This window comes from Trichoplusia ni, chromosome 6 (genome assembly GCF_003590095.1).
Source record: "Trichoplusia ni isolate ovarian cell line Hi5 chromosome 6, tn1, whole genome shotgun sequence".
NCBI lineage: Eukaryota > Metazoa > Arthropoda > Insecta > Lepidoptera > Noctuidae > Trichoplusia > Trichoplusia ni.
In genome coordinates, this window is record NC_039483.1 from 10,412,838 (window position 1) to 10,438,635 (window position 25,798).

The 25,798-nt window shown below is 36.7% G+C and overlaps 1 protein-coding gene and 1 non-coding gene across 2 annotated transcripts in view; both read left to right on the forward strand.

Annotated features, from left to right (window-relative positions):
• Positions 1–9,847: 9,847 nt before the first annotated feature.
• Trnak-uuu lies at positions 9,848–9,920 on the forward strand. The gene has a single exon. It is a non-coding gene; the product is annotated as a tRNA-Lys (tRNA).
• Positions 9,921–10,741: 821 nt separating this feature from the next.
• LOC113494863 (sodium-independent sulfate anion transporter-like) overlaps positions 10,742–25,798 on the forward strand; it is a 32,702-nt gene continuing 17,645 nt past the window's right edge. The window contains exon 1 of the mRNA XM_026873365.1: positions 10,742–11,987. Within this exon, the coding sequence (XP_026729166.1) occupies positions 11,558–11,987 (430 nt within the window). The 5' untranslated portion in view covers positions 10,742–11,557. The remainder of the gene's footprint in view (positions 11,988–25,798) is intronic.

Here is a 25,798-nt window from a genome sequence, read left to right on the forward strand (position 1 = left end):
CATCCCGGCCAAGGCTGTCGCTGCAGATGTTACTTATAGTTCACAATACCAGAAGTACTGAATGCTCTGCACAAAGTAAGACGCTGGTTTGGTAAGACGAGGTTAGGCTTTTGGCCTAATCACCCAGTGACAACGTTTATCAGTTCTCCATCTTTTTAAAAGACAAGTTATCGTGACGCTTAGACAACAGTTAGTTTGATTACGAAGCTAACTTTAACTTAGGTTTCAATTAGAAATTATTGTCTAACGAGTATATTACTATTACTCGTTACGAGTATATATGATAATTTCTTCACGCCTCCTTGTAAAGAAAGGAAGCGTTCCATTACTACAATATTTTGTATATTTTGTACACATACATGATGTGTGTACACGCGGATACCAAACATTTCACTGTACCAACATCGCTGCACATCAAATTCCATTTACCCCATGACGACGAAATTCCACGATAATGTACAAGAATTACATTGAATGCTCTCATTTTCATTCATTTAAGCTATCCCACAGCAATTAGAGCATGCGTCGAGTTAAACGCTCATTTATCATAATGTCAGTTTACATAAACCGTTTATAGTGCAGTCAGTCCTTGACCGTCACCGTTTATACGAGACCTTGAATCGTAAACAAGTAAGTGTCCAAGAACCTCATCCATTACTATTAGAAGCTTTGCTAGCAGGTGAGCTTAAAGGTTTATTAAGACAAGGTTTAATACATTGCCGGGCCACGGTGTTCTGGTATCAAAATTCATAAATCATTGCCTTCGATTTATCGCAACTCCGATAGTTCTCGAACCCTTAACTTGGTTACTTGCTTTATGGATGTTGCACTGTCATTTTTTACGGGTAAAAGCACGCCAGATGCTGACACTAACTTGTACGTATGGACCCATACAGAAGGAAGGAGCGTCAGGATATATTCATTATTTAGGCTGCCATTAATTCATGAGTATTAGTTTATTGACACTAGCTCTTACATACTAATATTGTTAACACAAGAGTCTCAAATTTACACGCGACTGCAAGCGGAGTCTATCATCTTCACAAACTATAAATTGCTTCCCACTGCACACACTCCAGACTGCACTGGGGACATTATCGAGGAAAACAGACTCTCTAACTGCAAGCGGAGTCTATCATCTTCACAAACTATAAATTGCTTCCCACTGCACACACTCCAGACTGCACTGGGGACATTATCGAGGAAAACAGACTCTCTAACGTCGAAGACGTCAGACTCACTGGTAGCCGAGTGGTTGAGGTCACCACGGAAAACACACTGAGCGCAACGTGTCGTGGGTTCGATCCCCACTTAGGACTTGTATTTTGTGTGATCCACGAATGCTTATCCTCAGTCTAGGTATCTTAGTGCATGTGCCTTTTAAGTTTGTGAAGACCCCACGACACAATGATTAAATACCTTATACTTGAGTCGTCTAAAAAACATGTGAAGTAGTGTAAACTAATAAGCGTCGCAATAAGAACCATGTAAGGTTAGTAACCTCAGTAACACAGATTACAGCTGCCATTAATAACCCTGTAGTGACTAGTTATGTCACCCTCGACGCCGTGGCCTCGAACTTGCAACTGTTAGCTAAGAGTCGCCGAAATCGTTTGCCATGCTCAATGCAATGGCAATGGAAAGCAAGCTGCAGAAATACAAGTGCGCTGTGTGCTTCAAACGAGTGGTGTATGTTGAGTATTTTTGTATACATATATGGATTTTTAATTGAAAAAACAACGACAACACATAGTAATTGAAATAACTTCCCTGTTGTTTGTACAATTGGTTGTTGTTCTTTATATGACGTATGATGTGTAATTCATGTTCAAGATTCTTCGAAATAAAACTCTACTTAACTACTTATTAGAATCACATTTAAAATCAGAATCTAAATAGTTTTATTTGTAAAACCTTTGATATTTACATACGCTATTACCTACAGATTGTCAGAGGTGAACGATAGAACGCTAACGACGATATAACGATTCCTGTCCATAAAAACTAATATCATAATCATCATCATTCCCCTGCCCGTATCCCAATTGTTATTTGGGGTCAGCGCAACATGTCTTCTCCTTCCATACCTTTCTATCTGACGTCATCTCACAAGAAACACTCTTTGCAGCCATATCTTCTTTCACACAATCCATCTATCGTTTTCTTGGTCGTCCTCTTCCCCTATATGCGTCCACATCCATACTCAACATCTCCATAAAAAGTAATAATTATGATAAACTCATCAAGTCAAACTTAAGCTAATTATTTGAATTCCCTTATAATAAATACTCTAAAGTCATTTAGTGCCGGTGCATCTAGATTGTGACTTGACACTTCTGTTCTGTCACGCATAGTGTGAACAAAACAGCGTGTCGGCGGGTGCGCGCGCGCCAGTCGCAGCTCGCGGCAGTACCTCCGCGCCGACTGCATGCTGTGACCAACCACCGCGAGTGCAACGCGGGAGATAGTTTATCTGTGTTGATGTTGTTAGTGTTACATTGTGATCTATATTACTTAAGGCAGGTAAGTTCAGTACACGTATTATTTTAAATGATTAAGTCTTAATTCATCTTTAATTCAGCTTTATTTCCTATTGGACAAATTTGTAATACTAGACTAACTTCAGATATGCATAACTATGTATTAGTTTCTCTAGACACTAAATTAACTTTATCAGTATAACGTTTAGGTCAAACGGTGCAGAAATCCACTTATTGAAAGGCTTAGGAATATAATTTTAGATGCATGGTAGCATAAGGCTATTGATAGTAAAAATGCTAAGAGAGCACGCTCCATCTGCCAGCTGTTGGCTCTGACGGTTGATCACGTGTGCAGTGAGAACTGACCACAACCCAGTGTTGTGTGTAAAGGCACGTAGTGTTGGCGTCGAGGCCCGAGATAAATGTTGAGAAAGGTAACACGAAGATGCTGATAAGTAACCATATTTGGTGATTGGTAACACGAAGATGCTGATAAGTAACCATATTTGGCTAAGCAGAGTCCATATAGAGATAGACGATAGTCTTTAATGAAAATATTTTAAAATTCGCAATTTTCTTTCTCGTCTTAGGGAAGAGAGGGTCTTTTCAGGATGTTCCTTGCATTCATTAATGATGCCAAATCTGAAATCATCAACATAAAAGTTAGTTAGGTCTGTAGCAGAATAAAATGCCACAATGCAAATCTTTGATTCGTTTAAGACTTTTTGTATTACTTGACAGATCTTCTAGAAACAATGCAATGCCATGTTTCTGCTATATCTCTACCCGAACTGCCCGTCTTTCAGTCGTCGGCCTAGTTCCGGCGGTCAAGGTTTCGGCGAAATATTACAAAAAACATAAACAAAAGACGGTGCAAATTAATTCACCAACATTATTAACAACATTTATTACTATTAGTTGCTGTTGCCTGCGGTTGCATGGCTCAGCTCTTGTATACGAGTAGGACTGTTTTATTGGGGTAGTAGGCGGTTCAAGTGAAAACTTTTGTTTTTTCGTTAATCCACAGATGTCTCGAGAAATATTTTAACAGATGCATTTCTTAGGTTTGCTGAAGAATAAATGCCTTAATTTCATATTTGCAGTACAATTACTCAACAACTAATAAATCGAGCATATTTAAAAAGTAAACAGTTTATAAAAGAATGTCGAAATGCCAAGTGCGGCGAGTGTTTGCCCGAGCGGCGCGGCGGCGAGCGTGCCAAGTTGAACCACATCGGACAACACTACCGGCGGTCGCTTTTTCTAGGCTTCTCTCGGACTGTGTATGGCAATGCCATGGTCCTTCCGTCATGCAGCCATGATCCTCGTCTGGCACGCAGCCGAGATGTGTTCTAAATAAGATCATAAAACTGAGCAATTTTACTCTCTAAGCAAAAACATTTTTCAACAGACAATTTGTAGGTACACTGCTTCCTTCAACCTAAGTCGTGTGAATTGTTCAATAGTTCTCTGCTTTTATTTTTAAAGCGACAGATAACTATTAATCAGCAAGAAATACTAATATTGATTCGATCGATAATGTATACCCAGGTATAAAACGCATCTTGTATAAGCTTGTGCAAAAATCCTTTACTCCTACCCAACTGGGTCCCTTACCTTTTCAAAGTTGAGTTCCAGTCTTCGTCCGTCCCCTCTCCAAATGTCCGGATGACTCACAACGTCTTACAGTTCAGTTATCTCGTGACATCATCTCATTCTCCTTATCGCAAATATCCTATATTCATAAAGTTCCCTCAGGTAAACCCCAGTCAAGGCATTGTTATGCAGATGTGTTCTATTGTCCCGACCCACACACAAACTGCTACTGCGCTAAATATTGGCCTTGACTGGTGTTTTGTTTGCAAACTGAGGCGATGAGACAAATCATTGTGCCTGAATATTGACTAATCGTTTTAAAAGAACAGTCTGTGCTCTGATAATCCCAGTAAATGAAAAATACCGTTCTGCCTTACATGAGTCCAGTGAAAGGAAATGAAAATAAAATTTAAGAATTTTAGTTACTTCAAAATGTGGAACCGTTTCCGAGCGATATATTAAAAAAGTACGATGTAAAAGAGACTAGGCAACATGGCTGATGTGAAACAGTTTTTAATTTTGTTGCCTCACCATACAATCACGAAAAGTAAGATCATTAAATTAAATTGTACCATTTAATCCATAATAGTACAGTAGCGCAGTGTAGCCAAATTCATGCTGTCACTCCTATTCCTTAACACTAGTTATACCGTCGCCGATGTGATTACTACCTAAGGTCTGTTATTTGACCTCAGTGCAGTCTAGATCTTCCACTATCTAAGGACGTAGTTTCTTGTGCTGTTTCGTAAGAGCTAATTAGTGTCACAGACCAGTTTTTTGTGGTACCAGCTCACTTGCGGCCATATTGTGTAAAACACAAGGCTGTGTTACTGCGAATAATTAATTACACTAAGGTGTAACTTTCGATAATTGATAGCTAGACAAATTGACTAACATATTACCTGTCACTCTGTGCTGTGAATGGTTTGGTTTGGTTAATATTGTTGTTATACAATCATATTACTAAACTGCCGCGGATACATATTACAGCCTATTTGTTTATTTTATATTTATGTTCTGACGAAATAATGCAAAAATACAACATAACAAAATAAGATGTCCAAAGGCACAAGCTTATTTCATAAAAAATATGTGTTAATTCAGACTGCTATCGTACTTATTCTTTTTCTAAATTGGCCGAGTTGTTTGTAAAGATAACCATCAAAGATTACTCCAATGTATGTTAAGTAATACTACTCGTTAAGGTAAAAAAAATACTATTACACTTAACATTATTTTGATGAAAATCCAATAGTCAGAAGTACGCTTTGTTGGTGTTATCAAATGGTATTCAAATTTAGTGGTAATTGGGAAACAAATTGGTCTATTTTCTCGGAAATTGTTTCCGTGCAATTTACCGATTGTGAATAGATATTCATGATTTGGTAATTGTGAGATAATATTAAATAATTTGTTGCTTCCCGACACTTGCTGTGCAGCATTACTGGAAATTGATTGTTTTGGTTTTTTTGCAAAAATCACTATTTGCAAAATATTTTAGGTGTTCCATAAAAATTGGTCATCCAAAACATGAAAATTGTCAGCGTTGATACTACATTTAGATACTATATTTTTTTAAATATGTTGTATCATATTTTATGGGGCCAGGTACACCGTACAGGTCTTGCTGAAAAGTTTCGTAATGTAAATTCTATGTCTATCTAGAATAGTCTAGAACGTTCTCTTACCAGTAATTCGATCCCGTAACCTTTGTCGTTTAGGAAGCGCTCAATTACCGGGCGAACCGGCGGGATTACCTATTAGCGAGCATACTTAGCAGATGCTAATTACTTCCCCACAACCATGCACTAAGTGATGACGTTTCTGGACTAATCCTAATGTTATGGCATTTGGATTAATAAGTTAAAGTAATTAAGATTGTTGCACCTGTACATAATAAGCACGATTATATCTAGTTCAAAAGTCCGATCCTTAGATTAGTGCACAAAATAATATTCTTATTGCTGAAGTAGGTTTTTTTTAATAGCTTGTAGGAAGGCAAAGACTTCTTGCTCATAGAGAAGGTACTTATCTACAATTAAACTTTACTAAAACCGTGTTACACATACCACGGGGTAGCTCACGCAAGCTCTGCGCGACTCCGGGAGTCCGGCAAGCATGTTTTACATCCCTAGTCTCTAAAGAACTTAACCAAATCTTACGAACATACTTATCTATTTTTATAAATCCCTCACTAATGGTACTTTCTCTACTCATATACACAACTATCACTGACACACAAAAGGTATTGTTTCCCTCTACATGACACTCTGACAGACTAATTTACTACTATTTCTAATTATCATATGAATATCCCATAAAACTGTATACCGGGAAACATTAACTGCATGATTGTGTTTCACTTTCATGTTTATTCATTTGTCTAGTAATTCATTGATCTAATTAGCTATTATTAAGTGTCCCGTGAGAGGCGGCCATTTCATACGACAATTATGATGTGGATAGGATTGAAGTTGTTAATCTTGGAGAGATGTGACGCGTGTCAATGGTGTGACATGCTATGTGTAATGTCAGCAGATCTACTCGTTACGACATGCGGTTTATGGAATATTAAAAATGTCATTTAGTACGTGTGAATAATTTAAAGAAGATTAAAATGAAATATGTATTCAATATTTTAATGTTGCTAATTATAAAATAATATTTAATACCTAAGTCAACACAAGTTTCTAATAACTGCAATAACTGTCGTTTCTGGCGGTATCAGCTTAGATAAGTGAGCTGCCTTGTGAAAACAACCTAACCAGTATCTTACCATTGAGTAGCCTACAATTTCTAACTACGATCCTTCTGCACCTATCTATCCAGTGGTTAGAATATGATGAAGTCACACGGCACGTGCGCCCGCGCAAGGCACGCCGCACACGTGACTCGCGCGATCTAATCGACGTGCTGTAGTGTTAGTAGTAGGATTAACTCATGTGGTTATGTAGCACTGTTAAACATTACATCTGAATATTATTGAATCGCAGTAATGTTTTTTCAGTCACCGCTTAATTTTATGAAAAGGGGATCCAGGAAATACGAAATCAAAAAATCTTCTCTTGTGAAGGTGAACATTTGTTGGAATGTCACAGTTGGTATATTAGCTAACTTGATTAATTTATTATATTAGACACACATCACATTAATCAGTCATATATCAATAATATTAAATGGAAGCATTATGAAGTTATGTCTTAAAATGTCCGTCAGAAAAAAATAGGCGAAATTTCTAACAATTTTTATATATTTATACCTTTACTGTACGCATGAAGCGCCCTGAATGTTTTAGATTAAAAAAAGAATTAAATACAGGTCTGTGGCAAAAAAAGGTAAAAAAGGGCTTTGGCAAAAATCATTAAGAGGTGACTTATTCCTTTAATAACTATCTCACACTTAATCTAAGTCAGTGCTGATAATCACTACTAAATTTTCATTATTGATTCCGTATGTCAACCCTTCGCATAACGGTTCGATTAGAAGCATCACGACTATCTTATACTTATGTGCTTAGTAACGGTGACAGCAAAATACGTGATATTAATCTAATAAACGCTTATTATTTTATGTAAATAACATTATTATTTCGGTGAAGATGTTTTTCCTCGAAAATAATAGTATTTTTCCCCTCTAAAACACAAAATTGGCATGTAATTTTATGTTTTCAACGTAACTATGTACAAACAAACATTACACACACGGTAAGTATATGTAATCTGTATAATACAGTAATTACGCTAATCTTAATATATTACGGCGATCAAAAGTAACTAGGGTTGTTATTGAGATGTTATCAAGTTACCAATTGTCAAAAATCACGTGTTTCCTTGATTCTTAGTTCTTACGAAACCTATTAGGTACACGAATATAACAAAAACAAATGAATGGGGAAAATACCTTGTTGTTGCTCAGCCTAAGAAAAGGACAGTCAAAATTGCATTTTACCCCATAGGTAATTATGTTTTAAATGAATTTAAAGTTCACAAAACTATCAGAAAATATTTATGAGGCAGTGATTCAGGATTTTATAGAGTTAGGTTTTTGAACCTAGCTCACTGTCAGATGCGTGTTAGACTTAAAAGATTTTTATAACTTTATTATTGTTACTGACTTTCTCAGAATTTAGTTGGTTGATAGTATTTTTTGATTTATCGTCTAAATATTAATGTATATTCTCAGATATAATCTTTTTATTTCGTTTCATATATTTCTTAGTAAAATTGCCGGCGTGTCTAATTTGTACAAAATGTTAAGGACGTGGTTGTTTCTGTTCTCATGTAGCTATTATATTTATTTACATTTCATACAAATTACCCAATTCAGACTGAATGAATGCCTCTAAAGCAGTAAAGATCTACAGGAGCTTATCGGCTCTTATAAGAAAACAAAAACACCCACTTAAATAAATAGATCTCACTATTGAGCTTTACAAATGAAAAACGCCTTCATTAACATTTCTCGGAATCATAAATACAATTGTATAACTGCATTAATAAAAAAGTGCTTTTTATCTTTGTTGAGACACATCATATATACTGCCACAATGTTACCTAATGAAATAATTATCCCACTATGAGCGTCCCTGAATATCAAACACTATCTGAGATAAATAGAAAACAAAAATACGGGACTGTTTCTCAGCAAAAGCATAAAATTTCTTTAAGAACAATGTCACAATAGTCCATTAAAAGCGCATAAAACTCATATTCCCACGTGTCCCGTTACTCCTCATAGCTGCACGACCACGTGGAGTGTCGGCTCACCGGCCGCTTGCTCCCCGCGAGTCGCGACCTTAGCTCAAGGACGGCGCGGCCTCGGTGCGATGACCTTGAGTGACGTCACGAGGGGCAATACACCCACGCAGAGTAAACCGCAGTTATCGACTTTGTTTAAGCATTTTCTAATAATAAAACTGGAACTGTTGCTTATGGTGAATAGTGACTGACACATTAGGAAATAAATATAAGGGGAAAACACTTTTTTTGTGACATTCTGTATCGTTTTTCTAGTTCCTATATTCCATCAGGCAATTATTTTTTGGCATATAATCATAAAACAACAATTCAAAAATATTCCATTCAGTTTAATAATTTCAGAAATGTACTTGTATACTAATATATAAAAAAACGAATACAAATGGCTATTAATGTTAGGAATATAAACATTGTTTCTTTTTGCTATGAATAAAAAACAAAGTATTACCCGAGCAACTGTTTTAATCAGTAATACGGAAATAATAAAAACCCTGACTATGTGCTAATGTCAAAATTAATGCCAAAAAATAAAAGATTAATAAGTTTGCTCACGTAGATGTCTGCGCATTGAGACGGTTCCTAAATAATAATCACATCTGTGGCAATGAAGATGATGCATCTTTAATAATATCTATAATCTATAATAATTATTTAAAACAGTATTATACATATTTATTTTATCAAATATCAATATTTAAGGAAAATAAGAAACTGTCAGAGTCTGCGCATGCGACGTTTATTATGATTTTATGACTTCCGTTTTTTAGAAATTACTTTAGCAAAGTCTAGTCTAGACACACAATTTGTTAACTGGCACACTCACTTTTCATCTGGTTTTATTGCCAATATTAACTACGCAAATAATCTTAGTTTATCAGTATCGTAAACCGGAACAGTATCAAATTATAATTATTATGAGTTGAAAAAATAACAAAACTAATAAAATGATGTCACATAGATGGTTGATGACACTCAAGTAAAATATTGATAGTAAATTTCAACGCACCATATAGAGCCCGGATAGCTCAGTCGGTAGAGCATTGGACTTTTAATCCAAGGGTCCAGGGTTCAAGTCCCTGTTCGGGCGGTTCTTTTTGTAGATATTTTATGTTATGAAATGTTTTATTAAATTGTTTTTCTTAAAAATTTGTAATATCTTCGCACGATAAACTCTTAGGCGAATGTTGTTATACTATTATGAATACAATTAAAATAAATGACGCCATTATTGTAATAAGGAATAGTCCTTATTGCTATTTTGTGGGAACGGAGTTAAATATAAATAACTAACATAGTTGTATAATTAAATACGATTAATTTGAGTCGTAAATAATATTTATAAGGGAAACACTAGAATCTGGTTTTTTAATCATGTACTCTGAGCGTCATATTTTGTGATATTTCATTATTCAACGTGTTTATTACTCGCTTTTTACCATTCCTTCATTTACTACTTTTTTATACTTTATTTCATTGACAGCCATGTTTTATTTGTGGTAACTTTTGCTACAAAACTAAGTTTAATAATAAAAACAAATTTGTATTTATTTTACTCTTAAGTATGTTTGGAATTCTAATAATACCTGGTTATTTACTTGACAAAATGACATGTGTAATACCACCAATTTACTTGATATTATAGTAACAACATGCATGCTATGAAATGCTACATCATCAAATATAACATACCTACTATTTTTTAACCCCACACGTCATACAGTAAATTAATATTTGCGACAAAATGACACAACATTGAAAAATTAAACGAACAAAATTGTCACATGAAAAAACTATCAATTTTTGGGACGCTCTGGCCGTTTTAAATCATTATTTTTTGGTAGTTATTAAATTGAAAAGTTTTTACGATGTTCGTCTAAATGTGGAACTCTGAAATTTGGTTTATTTTAATGTCGGTAAAGAAAAAGAAGGTTCTAATCAATAGTCTGAAGAAACTGCTTAATTCGATTAATGTTATTACGGAGACAGAATAGAAATCTCTTAAAGATACAATAATTTTCGAAAATATGGATTTCACAGGAAAACTGTTGTAGTCTTTCCCACTATTTCTAGCCACGTAATAATACGTTGAAATCTGTGTTTATATAAAACAAAACAAATAAAAGTTTATATAAACAAGCAATAGTAATTTATGTTAGAGATCTGTTGCTTGAAATAGATAAAGGAAACCAAAAGGTCTTCCTCATGCATATGCAGTAAGTGACATGCTTTTAATTGCGATATATTTGTATTAACATAATCAGTGAAGTTCCCTCCACTGGCACCTGGTAGGAGCCCGCGGGCTGCACACCTGGGCCGCGCTCGTCCACCTCTCTGCTCGGCCTCTGCTAACGTTAACCCCTTTTTTCAGACGTCGGGCGCCGCGGCTGGTTTCGCGCCATTTCGCCACAGCACCACTCATTCGCTCGCCACACTCGGCAGAGCGCGGCGGCCGACAGACAACTCGCACAAATAAACATTCGAATTATTCCTCACGTTCAAAATATACAACGATATATTAAAAACAATTCGCGACGACGACAAAGTTTGTGGCAAAATTACAAACATTCCTACTTATCTGTGATAATAATGAACACACAATTAATTTAATTTTAGTGTTGTGATTAGCTTAAAATAAATAAATCCAAATGCAACCGTCAAAATAAAATGTCTCGGGCCTCGGTGTTCAAAACGGTATTTTAATTTGTTTTGTTAAAATAAGTAAATATGACGAAGTATAAGTTGAACAATACAGTGCGCTCGGCGTCGGAGGTGACGCTGACATCGTACATGACGGGCAGCACGGACAGCGGCAGCAAGCCGGCGGGCGAGCTGGACACCAACCAGAACGACCACGCGGGCGCCGAGTCCAACCGCAACCTGGCGCCGCGCCGCTGCCCCGCCTGCCCGCACGGCTGCGACTTCCTGCGCGAGTCCGAGACGCTGGCCGCCTCGCTGGCCAAGCAGGAGTGCGACAAGTTCGGCCTCAACGAGCTGCGCGTGGACGGCCTGGACAAGAACGTTTGCCTGTGCGAGAAGTACAACGGCGGCTGCAAGCTGTGTCCGCGCCCGCGCCTGCCCGCGCTCACCTACACGCTGGCCGGCAAGGAGGCCTGCCTCGCCTGCCACCGCTCCGCCTGCGCCGAGCCCTACTCAAGTAAGTAGTCGACTCACCTCACCACCTGTGAGACCTCCTTTCTAGAGAACTCGTACTTCACTCACCTAGTTAAGATCTTTTCGAACCTTGACATTAATGAATCGTTTTACACCAGATCTTAAAAATATCATTAACACACGGCAATAAAATTTCAATGCAACTTAAAGGACGTGTGTATGTATAACTATAGATACACCTAGGTATGTAAAAACTGTTACAACATCTGTTGCTCAACAATCTTGTATCTTGTAATAATTGAAATCTAAGGAAGTGGAATTCGAGAGAAAAATTAAAATAATGTGACATTCGTAGTATAATGCATTATTAACATTTACATTCAAAATTCATTTATACATCCTTGGCAAAAGAGGAACTTCCTCAAGTTAGGAATACCAGCTGGTTGACAGATGATGGTCATCATTATGTGCGCAAGTCATCACCCTAATATATTATCACTGGTTACGACAATATATCGAACAGTAACCTGGCTTTGACACAAATTTCACCGATTTCAATAAGTCGTTGGATTTACACAATACACGCTTTTTATGAGGTTTCGAAACGAACTTATAATTTATTATATTATGTTCGCTATCGCAGAACGTGCATTCCGAGAGAGCGCTGGCTAACGATAACACTCCGTCGACTTTACATTTGAATTATAACTTAGAGCATTAAACTAGGTAACGAATTGTAGGGCTCACAATAATATCGATATTTGACTCAAACACCAAGAGCATCTATATGACATAACCTTATTATAGTGGAAGTAGTTAGCTATGACTTTGTGCTAAATTAATAAGCACGCCATCTCCGAGTGAGAACAATAAGAGGTCACGCGAAGAGCTGGAGATAAATCTCCTTCGCCTGGTCTTGTTCGAACACAATAGTTCTGTTGGGAGACGGTTGGTCATTAGACACAAGTATTTATTACTATAAAGACAATTCAAGGTACTTTCTCGGTAATTACACTGCTTCAGAAGAATAAAAACTCAAAAGTATACTGTAATTTAAAAAATCCAAAGGAAATATTTCATTCTTATCGTATTTGTTACAAAACTACATCGATCTATAATTTCTGCCTGAAATTTGCAAAAAAGAGCTTCATTTTTAAGTGATTGTTCTGGATTTGTTTTTTTTTCTTATTTAATTACTCGTCATTTGTTAACATCATTCTAAAAGTTACAGAATTTTCAGTAAATGGCGAAGTATTATTATTTTCAAAATAAGCAGTATACAGTAGTCAAAACGGTGTATTGCGAAGCTAAGGCTATCATCAATTGCTAAGAACATTAGTCGCAATATTTGTCTAGGGTCTATCTCCATAGAAACATTAATTAATTACTAGGCTTGCAATCACGACTATGTTTTGCGTCTTTAATACTGCATCAAAACAATCTTCAGCTTTTTTTGATCTCCTGTAGCAAATAGAAGAAAATAATAATAAAAATACGAACAAAATCAAATACCACCTACTTAGCCAAACTTGATGAAATCAATAAAGGGTGAAATTAATATATCAATAAATAAATACAACTATTTCACATGAAATGAGAAAAATCAACAGAACCGGGTCATCCAGCCAGAAGTCCTAATAAGCTAAGAAACATAAAAAATGCCGTCGAATAGAAATCGTCCACCTTTTTAAAGTCAGTTGGAAATAGCAGTTCGAGGCTGTTCCATGTTCCTAGTTTATAGTATCGTATACCAGACGTAGTTATGACTATCTCAAGTAATTCCCACAAGAGTTTTCTTACAAGAAACTATAAAATTCAATACCAGCAGTCCAGTTACAAGGGAAGCCTTGTTGTACCTATTTCAGTGCATAATGTTATGAAATAGGCAACTAGAGTAGTGTTGTATCTCGCCCACATTTATTTATAAACTTCCTAATGTTTCTGTGGGCCTGGTACTGTCGCAGCGAGGTCGGCTCTCTTTGGTCAGCAAGTCATATCCGTGTATGGCGCTGTACGTGCTTCTTGCTGGGACGGTTGTTGTAGATGCTTGTTATCTGAACTTAGAAAGGGTTGTTGTGTATCACGCGTGAGCATACATGGTCGTTACCAAGGTCTGGGTACAATAAAGACATTTCTACTGCAAATAACACAAACGATACTAATGTTCTTTGAACTCTACAAAGACTCTTCTTTGGGAGCGTTGGCCTGTCTTTCGTATAAGCCCAGTCTCTTAAATAAGGATACAATTTACTCGTCTGATATGAAGATTGATCGGAAGACAATACATAATCTAATTTGTTGTGCGCGACTGTTCAACTGTAAGGTGTATTGCACTTCCCGTGGTGATGAGACCCCAGGGTGCATCAGACACCGGACTGACTAATAAACTAAACACGTCAATAAAAAGGATTGGATTGTGCGCCTGGTAACCACTAAGCGCTGTACTTATTTATTCAGCATAAATCACTACATACATTTTCTTAATGTACTTGACTACAAACAGTTATTTCCCAATAAATTGTAGCTCTCCATTTGTACAAACAGTGGTTGTTTTTGTCGGTAGCCAATCATAAATTAAGCTATTACCATCACCAAATAAGTATTTAGCACGTAAACAAAAAAAGTGCTGTCGTAAAGCTAACGGTGTCTTTGTACAAGACTGTACAAATATTTGTCATGAGTAGGAATTGAATCCGCGACCCAGAACGGAAGGCGAAAGCTTTATTATCGACAACGGTAAGACTCCGTCAATATTTGTAGAGCCTTTAGCAAATAGTATCTGGGGTACAGCGGTAAAGAGCCAAGTTTAGAGGATGATAACAGTTTAAAGACAAACGGTTAAAAATTAAAACAGTTTCAAATTTTGAAATACCAATATTGTGGGAGACATTGAAAACACGAATAATTTTTACAAATATGATGGATATTACACATGCAACACCACAAAACTCTAGAAGCTATAAGAGAAAAATAACTTCTAATTCATTTCTAGTTGTGCTATTTTTAGTTCGTGAATCATCACAGAACATAAAGGTTGCAAGTTCTATAAAAGCAAGTAAACAATGTAACAGTGATGTGCTTTCTAATGACATAACTCTTTGTCTTACACTTTCTATGACTCAACCTCGTAAATTACTACACACCTAGATTTTATGGCTAAAATAGGGAGATGACGGGTCTGCGAGGATACCGAATCTTACATACAGTTTTAGAAATTAACTAGCTGTTGCCCGCGACTTCGTTCCCGTGGGTATAAGTTATGATTTATACCTGCCCTGTTTTTTTCACATTTTCCATTGTATCTTCGCTCCTATTAGTCGCAACGTGATGATTTATAGCCTAAAGCCTTCCTCGATGAATGGTCTATTCAACACAAAAATATTTTTTCAATTTGGACCAGTAGTTCTTGAGATTTCAAACAAACAAACTCTTCAGCTTTATATATTAGTATAGATTAGAGATAAAATATGAACCCTGTCTGGGTTCATTTTCTCCTCTAATTGATTGACTCTCTATTTGATTGTAAAGTCAAAATTTGCGTATTATATTATAACGCATGTTGTCACCAGATAGTGATTGATATGCAGACAGTTTTACTAATGTTTATTTATTTACTCTGAACAAAGAGTGTCCCAACAATGCCCGCGGGTGACGGGCGGAATACCTCGGCAGTACTAACATTAGGTCACAAGCGACTAACAAAATAGTCTATACCTACTATGCGAAGCCCGGTACCTTTGACTAATTTTCTTTCATAATTTGACAATGATGCTTATCTTAATAAGGTAGAAGCCAGTTTAAGGTGCTTGAACCTAGTTCACAGTCTCCTGACTGACCAGCACTTGTTGCCTCGCGTGGAGCTCTCAGTGCTGGGTTACTGGTGACGCCTCTAGACATGGACATATGCAAAAAAAAAAACAGATTTATAAAGATGCGAGTATTTTCTCAGATTTTAAACTATTTATCATGAATTAATATTTCATCATGCTAAACAAACCTGCAACTGCTGTAACTTGCACGTTTTGTAAACTCTTGTCGCCAAAGTTTTATGTAATAAAGGTCAAAAGGTTATGTACCCGATGCTATGATTCATAAGGGTTGCATGCAGCTGTAGTTTCTCTTCGGACACAACTTAATTTAATGAGGTAGCCTAAATTCCTGTTAAAACTAGTCTCTGCCTTGTATAGGTCTGCTAACAAAAACATTGAGATGCCACAAAAACAATGCAACCAGGAGTTGTTATTGCAGCATTTTCACACGCTATTGCAAACAGTTATCAGATCATCTGAAACCTGTGCCTTCCGCTCCCTGGCATTGCGTGTTTCCTGTAATTTTGCACTAACATCAAACGCCTCAGAGCAAGATCCGATTAGCGACAAACACACTGATTCAAGATTATAATTTACATATAATGACTGGCTGGAGTAGGCAGTCAACTTAGTTGAAATATCCTTGGGTCTTGGGAATTACAGACATAACTTCAATATCCTAAACGATCTATCACAAGGCTATGTTACAGTTTACAATAATTCTCATTCCTTCCTCATTTTAAACAGCGTGTAAGATCCCCTGCCTGTCCTCCACCTTTTTTGCCATTTGCACGCACGGCTTTCCTCTATACTACCTACCTATATTAACAGCCCGACCTCCATTTAATTTTTTGTTGAAGAACTGTAATTGTTCTGTGACCTCCGCCACTTCAGCGCGGCACCCGGTGCGCGTCTCCTCTCCTCCCCACATTAAGCACTTACTCCTCGGATGTGTCACTTCCCGGTAGTCCCCGGGCACATCGTCACGACGCATTGTCTTCAGAGCCCTGCGTCATATAGCCTTGACCTGTAGACCGAACGTGATCAAAGAAGAGAAAGTTGAGTCTCAGAATTTGTTTATCATCACTTAGAGACTAGATTTTTTTAGGCCGGAAGTTTAGTATGAAATTTTTTTTCAGCAATATTATTGAAATTGCGCAACCTTATCGTTATAGCATCCAGAACCAAACTTTAACATTGTTTTAAAAATCTTTAATCCGTAATAGCATACGCAAATGGCAATAAATAACTCTTACCGATAAACAGATTTCATGAAAATAATCGTCGGTTTTCATCAGACGCTTTCGCGAACACCTTGAAAAAAGTAAATATTGTCTTAATACCAAACTTCCTATGAATTGTAAAACAAGTTGTTTTGCGCGGATATTGTGTTGGCTGGCTGCTGGCTAGTGTTACGGAGGAATATGTTCAATTAGTGATTTGTGTATGCCGTTGCAAAATGTGATAATAAATAAACAATATTATAAGTATGGAATTGGGATTATGGAATGATGGTTCATTCAATCATTCAAGGGTGAAATTGGGGTTATAGAATGATAGCTCATTCAATCATTCAAATGTAGAATTGGGGTTTCTGGATCTCCTCTGATCCAGAAACCCCAATTCTACACTACTACTGAACTGAACCGTCTATACTGAACCGTCTATATTTAAAGGTAAGTTTGTTCTCTAAAAGTTCAAAGGAAATATCAATGAAAAATGTAGAGTTCTGTGTTAAAGATTTTATACCAAACTCTACATTTTGTGCTTTGAACAGTGTCATCAGAGACATGTCAATTTGCATGTCTATATAGTCACCCATCATATTTTCTTAAATTACTCTTGTAAAACAGTGCACAAGACGGTAAAGGCTACAAAGAGTATTTATTAATAGGATGTAAATATCATGCAACCTTAGAGAAAGGTCAATTTCTAGTGTAAATTTAAACAGTGTAGCTTAGTCTAGTCGTAGAGAACTGACCTACCGAGCTGACAAACCACTGGGTCAATGTCTCTTACACGTCTCATGAATATTAAACATGCATGCATTGCATGAACTTTCCTATTGCATATTATTACATTATTAATAGGTTATATTACGTATACTAAGTTGCGTTAATCATTCGGTATTAGAAACCGTGACATTAATTCTTTTATTATTTTAATAGTGGTTATAGATTCTTTGATAGCTCAGTGGTTAGATCACAGGACTGCCAAGTCAAAGTCCGTTAAAGCAAGTAGCGACTTTTTGAATGTTAAATATGTTTTACAAATAAATATGTCAGCTTCCGTGTTTCGGAAGGCACGTACTAATGTGGGTTCTATTCCCTGATCTCTCTACGGTCGTGGCGGATTGCCTTCCAATCGGGCGATGAGAGTCCACCTACCACCTATGTTGGCGTCCAGTTGTACACTTTAATAAGTCCCGCGCTACTGTTTGATGCCTTGCGTACTGACCTGATGTGGATAAAAGTTTCTTATTCGTTTCAAAAGCTAACTAACAGTAAAGCAAACAAATATCAAAAGAGAGAAAAAAGTGTTTTGTTTAACAATAGGAACTAGCTCCAAGTTCAAACCTAAATAATGTCAACGCGGAGTGTTCGGTGTCGATATGTATCGGAGTCTGATGGCTATCGCATAGTTGTTGCATTGTTATCGAGGCCTTCCAGCCGGCAAGCCCCAGGCGAGCTGTGTAAATGTTGCAAATATTATTTGTAGGTAAAGGAGTGAAGAGTAAGAGTCATGAGAATAATAATGAGATGTAAAAACTCAAAACTGGGGTAATTGATAACAAAGTGAGAAGGACACAACTCGCATTTGAATAAACACCAAATATTGCAACACACAGAAAAGTAAACAATGACGTCACAAAATTCTATTTTAGTTTCACTCAAAAAAACATATTTGTACAATAAAAGAACCCGTTTATCTGTTGTGTACTAAAAGAAGAATACTTTCTAAAAGATGAAAGCGCGGCGAGGACCAAGTGTGGTCTCTACATCAGGTAGAGCTAAAGGTATTGATTGTTGACACTTTCCAATTAAAGCCGAGACAGAAAATTAGCATTGCAGAGGTGATGACATGGATTTACAGATCTTAGTGCTGACTATTGGAGATGGAGACTCTTATACATAGCACTATATAGGCTAGGTTTCAATCAGTAAAGTTTCAGTGACTTTCTGCAGCAATAACAAAAGCATACCATTAGCTATATTCATATCTGTGGTAAACATGGAAATATCTCACACTTCCATGGTATCGATATGATGCTCCAAGCTGATATTATTATTATTGTATCACAAATACCACAACATACCATAACTAGGATTCCATTCTTAAGATAATCTCTCCCAGGACAGTCATGCACTCTGCCAACACTCAATATAATAACAAACATAGGTTTACAACATACTTAATATTGTCTGCTGTTATTATATTGCGCTATTGTCACTCATACAATTTGTTATTTGTACTGTGCTCAGAATTTACAATACACAACATTAATATTTTTATTACCATCGTTGAGGGTAGAAGGTATTGTGAAGGGTTACAAAAGTAAAGAGTCTAGATTGATAAAAAATATATATACTTTTATTTCTAACAATTATGTATGTATTGAGAGAGAACTACCAGTCACTTATATGGTAATTGTATGACAGATTTTACACATGCATGAATGGATTAAACTAAAACAAATACCGGAATTAGTCAGCGCTGTGACTCCGGTCCTCTAAACAGAACCAAACAGTACTGCCAGCCTATATCTTACTAGTGGCCGCTCTCACAGCCTATACCGGGTTCGAATAATGTCATTGTTGTACCGCGGGACTCGGCTATGAATGACGAGAACCGGAACACAAACTATAGACCCATATCAACAGGCTATGGTTTAGTGCGGGCCTGAACATGATCCACTAGATGATATATATGCTACATCCTAGAAGAAACCATACATCAATATCTTACAGATTTATTGCAAGCTTCGAAAGAGTGTTTATCTAATCTTCGATCATCTCTAAATCATATAATCTTATATTTTTAACACATGCAGTGTAGTAGCGGTTAACAGAACATAAATAGTGAAACTGATTACAATCCACACGTGTTCGCGCAGATCCTGAATGCGCACACCTGGCCGTTACGACCTTAACCCCTCAGGACGCTGTTGTAGCTCTTTTGTAACCGGCTCTGTGTTCAGTGAGTAATATAGAATGGTGTCTTTTTCATAGCAATATGAACTAGTTTATATTAAACTAAATAGTGATAAAGACCTTTTTATTCTGCTATCATCGGTTAACACAATACAAGTGTCTTTTAACATTAAACTTCTCTACTTCGGTTTATTTTTTTACTTACACCTAAAACATCTGCATGTCCGCACCATAAAATTACATACAATAGATCTCATTCCTAGAAGTATTCTGAGAAGCACTAATGTCTACATTTCCCGCAGCACGTACATTTGAGACACGTTTCGCACGTACTTTATTAACTAGCGGTTACATCTGCCTCCCCACGATTACATCGCACTAAGTCAAGGGGTACTTAATACCGCGCGGAGTGATCACTGATCATTAGATATGCGAAACCTGTGATTTGTTATCACAAGTGATTATTACATAATTGGTGTTTAGAAGATAGCATGAACGATTCTCAGAATAAAATAATAATACGGAGACTTGTAATCAGAAAACAGTTGGATAAAAGTAAAGTATTTAACAAACCTGTGAATTAATTGGCAATTAATAGAATAATGACCGAATTAATTTGATCAAAGCCCATAATGAGTAGTTGTTAAATATAATTTCTAATTACAAGAAGGTCTCATGTTTGAGAATGGCGGAACCGCAGCGCGGGAGGCGGGTCATTAGGTCACGGCAGATATATTACTTCATGAAAGTTGACAACCCTGCCACGAAACGCTGGCCTCGTCCCTGATATTTAGTGGTAACCCTAACTCAATACTTAACGTCGCCTAATTAATACGATTGACTGTACATTTAGCAAACTCAAAAGTTACCATAAGGCTTGAAACGTTGACCGCGGCTATGTCTACGATCGTACAAAAAATTATGTTGTTGGCAAGTTTTTTACCTTCACAGTGATTCGAAAATATATCTGGTCAGTGACCCCCCTGGCCGACAACCAGGTGTCCTTATGAGAGTCAGTTCGACAATAACAGCGACTAATATTCAAGACCGCGATCACTTTGAACTGTAATAGCTTTTTATATGAATACCAATTTCCTGAGATTGGAGAGTGTAATTAAGTTTTTCAGCTAATTGTCGTGTCAAGGCAGGCAGCCGAGTGCAGCTTCCTTTTACACGTCGCTATCGTTTTTGCCGCGGTTTTTACTTGTTCATAGTAGGCAACCGACAGGTTGGTCCTAGCTGTTTTGATGTCCTCGCCAAACATATCAACATGATTATAGAAAGTGCTGGTACAAGTCTCTTGAATTTGATTATTGCAGTTCAAAAAAACAAACACATGAAATTTTTGCTAAGAGAAGTTGGTGTCAAAAAAAATCCACAATACGAAATCGCCATCGTCAAATTCGGATCCGACTTTGTAGGTACCTTAACATCCACATTTGAATGATGAGTAATTTCCGAAACCTAACCTAACCTAGTTCTAGTTATTCCGCACCAGCGTAGACCACTTCCAACAGTACCGCTTCTTGTTCGCGATGACATTGTGGTGTTTATTTTGTAACCAGCTGCGGGCGGCGAGCGCCGGTAGCCGACGACACTCTTGATAGAGCAGTTCCTTAGGGTCCCACGAGGCGGAAAACTACACGACAAGACAAAAGCAAATACAATGATTACTCATACCTAATATATGTACGGTGTCTGATTAGTTTGGGAATTTTATACATAATGCAAAAAGTAATTACTAAAAGCAAGCTTTTTGAAGCCTCGGTTCGACAAATTTTCCTAAAAATAATAACAATAAAATAGGTAAAATATGACTCGTTAGGAACCAACCATCTCTTAAGATTACAATTTATTACTATAAAGGTATTTATTCCTTCCACAGCGTTAATTTATTCAAACACCTTTTTACAGTGCACGCGTGTTGTTTTTGTTTTATATAAACTCGTTCCCATTGTACTCAAACAACAACAAGCGACATTGACACCAACATAGGTCCATAATTTGGAACAATTTGTACATAAATATGTTTAATAAACACCCGGCCACTGTATTAGTATTGTAGAAACGCTTTCACAATAGGACTCACTTGATAAACTGTCGCGAGATCCAATCGCCAGTAGTGTGGTCATGTGGTACCAACAAGTGTCAGTATGTACATTTGGATGTAGAATGTAGATGGCTACTTGTAGAAGCTTTGTTGTTTTGATACAAGCAGCTAGATCCAACACAAAAGTACTGTTTAATTGCGATAGTGATTTACTAATCCGATTTCCGGACGAAAATGTTTAGTAGATTAAGTAAATTATGGCACAATAAATGGATTAATGGCACAACAGTCTAAACATTTGAAGCCTGAAGCTCTCCTTAACGAGAGAAATTAACTATTGTTGTTGTTTGAACCACAGTTTAATTTGTTTTATACAGAAGTGATAGGTTTTAGAAATAGCGAAAAGTTGTTAAAAGATTTCCTTTTCTATTTCAACTGTAGCTTGATTTCTGCAAACCAATTTACTGCAATTTTCCTTTCATGAAAACGGAAACAGTTCTTAAAACTTATCTGAACTCGATCTTCCTGAAAACTCGGTGTAATGTGTAAGATTTCAAGAAAAAAAACAATAGCGTCTAGCGGCAGTCCGGGCCGGGTCCGGTTTCCGCGCCGGCATTGTCCGGGTCAGCGTGTTATTGTAACGTGACGCCCGCCGTGTTTGTTGACACTGTACGAGGAACCGGCGCGGTCGCACTCTTGAATAACAACCGTGATCAGTAGGACTCTGATGTCTGATAGTAGATATGTGGGCCTATGTACAATAATAAGAATTAACCAATACGTGAGCCTGTTGAGGTCCATTGCTGGACTGAACAACCGCAAAAAAGTGCCATTTTATGCTTAGTGTATGTGGCAAGAAGGAATTATTTCAATCAGTGCGAGTTTTAAGTAAACAACTCAAATCACTTGTGATAAGTTACAATTTAGATAGATATAATTTACATAATAAACATGCGTTTCTTTGAAAGGAAAACTTCAAAACTGAAAACAATGATCTATTGAGTTGACCGCGAGGTCGGTCAAATGATTCAACAACACCTAATAACGTTGCTTTTCCATACGTTTGCTTTGTTTAATAAACAAGTGGCGATAGACATAATTGGTCATTATTTCGTCTACTCCAGCACACATCGTACGGCGACGTAGCTGCGTAGGTACCAATATAATTTGGAGTCCAAAACTATGCTGAGACTAATTTCATATCAGTAAAAAAATATTTTTTGCCAAAATTGAGACGCATAATAATTAGAGTGTTTTTAAAATCTTGATAATAGGCTGCACTAGAAGAGGCAAGAAGGAGTTTTTAATAAGTTATATGGTAGCTACCCACATTTTCTCTTTGACGACTACAGTTCGCTAAAACAGACATAATCAATTGAGATAGGCAATTGTTTCCTGTTACATGCATTTGAAACAGATAATTTTCCATTTCCTCTTGGAATTATGGAAAATTCTAGGTCACGTTACGTGTGCTGACGTGTTGTTGTGTTCCCATTGATCCGTGAAAGATGCCGGCGATTGTGTGAGCGGCCGTGACACGCCGCCGCCGATCCTGTACCCAGTGCAATGAGACATACACATTACATAGATAAGTCTTTTGAGAGTAAGAGAACAGACTCTTTTTCCTGCGACATTTCTACGGTAGAAAGCGTTTGATTTTGACGAATGAACGAGTGTCGTTAACAGTTATAGACATGTCACTTGACTGCAGCGTCATTGTATCAAAAGGTAATGTTTACGTGAGGAGTATTGTGGTCATATTACTAATTTTTTAAAACGTAACAAATAAGGAAGGAAGTTAAACGTTTTGAAAAGATAACAATTATTTTGCGTTTTGCGACCTCGTGGCATTATAGCAAATCTTATATAATTCATCAGCAAAATAGGTCTAAAAATTGTTAAAATATGGAGTTTTTTACATATTGTTATTATTAGAAAAACCGAAGGTAAGGTGATGATTTTGAGAAACATGTGTGCGTAACAACGTAAATCTATCAACAACTATCAGCCTTGAGGGTTTAATACATATAAAGGCTTTATAAATATAGCTGTGGCCACAAGCTATGTTGGTGTGAATATCTGTAGCCACATTATCTGTACGTATTTTTCCCTAAAACAATCATTGCCCACGAGGAAACGACGATGTTTTCATAACACAAGTACTTGTTACAAGAACACGTGTTATAAATAGAAATCGTAAATCCAATAAACTTGCAATGTTTGACCATGTACAGCTCTGTTGTGAACTTATAAAAAGTCAATTATAATGTTTTGATAATTGCGTTCTGAATTTAGCCAAAATCTAACTCTGTAATTAATGTTTTTATTCACGTTTTAAGTCTTTATCTATTCAGTAAATAAGTCATTAAGCCCGCGCGTCTGATTGCTACTGCTAATATGAGATCTATTGAAATAAGAATAAAACCTAATTCTATAAGTTAAGGATAAAAACCGATGCTACATATTTTCAAACAAAAAATATACCGTACTTAGTATTTCAGTCGAAGTGACTTTAATTGCATTACAACAAAATATTATAATCGTTGTTTGGAATTCCCCGATAATAAAACTGTATGAATCAGTATTCAGGTATACTGTGACTATGTGTACTGCGGTCAGCATTCTAAATGCTTGACATAGCAATTAATAGTAGAATATTACATTTAAAAGAATACAATACTTAGTTCCTTTTAAAATTCTACATTCGAAATAATTTCAATAAATTGGTTATCCTACTCAAAACTTAGTCTCACATTAGATTTGGATTTACGAGTCAAATGGCAAACACAATCAATGTTAAGTAACATCCAAGTATCTACTGAAGCTGGTCTTGAAAGAACCTTCCTGTATATTTTATTTAACCTGAAATATAAAGTTATTTTATATACCTAGGTTCTCTCTACCAGACATCTAAATAATTAACAGATTATAAGAAAACTCCGTGGTAATTAGAGGTTAAACTGAATTAGCCAGGTTATTAATTAAACGTTCAATAACGTTACGTCCTAATGCGACTCCATAAACTGATTTTCTCACGTAAAGACGAAGACGTGCAAACAGATGAAGAAGTTGGACAATCGTAGTGTCCGTATATTTCAGTGACAAGTAATAATGTGTGTTTAGATTTTTGACCTATGGGTGGTTTCAGCTATAGGTGTCAGCCAAACAAAACAGTAGCTAAAAGAATTTGATTACAATTCGGTAATTTTAAAACCTGTGCATGTCAACCGTCTTCTTCCTTTAACCGCACGTATGTACGCATGATGGCTACACATTGGCTATTACCGTGTCTGGTCTCGTGAGGTGTGAGGTAAAGCTCCGGCACGTGACGGTGGTCCCTCCGCTTTGCATAGAAAGCTGTCAGCGCGCGGCCGCGTGCGTCGCGGTCAACTCGCGAGAATTTCTCCACGCGTGCGCTTTACTGCGGTAGGCCAAGTTATGAGCTGAGCGGGCTTCAATTGAGTTTGAGATTCGTTAATTAGTATTTGCTATCATATTAATTAGGACGTCACTGATTAATCACACAGCAAGAAGACACACAGTAAGAATATACCTACTACTTTAAAAATGGATGACATTAAAAACCAAATCGAATTGCAAATTTCAACGATTTAGCACTAGTTAAATTTAGTCTCAATCGTTCACCGGATGTAGAGTTCAGAACTACAAAGTCCGTTTGAAGTACGTTTTCCCTTTTAGCTAAATTTCAGTAGGTATTAAACCCTTTTGATAAATGACATTTTTACGATCATTGGCGCCCAGAGAAAATGCTCAAATTCAATTGTATAGAATGATATGAAAACATGTATTTCGATAAGTCACGTGACTATGACCTATCATCTCC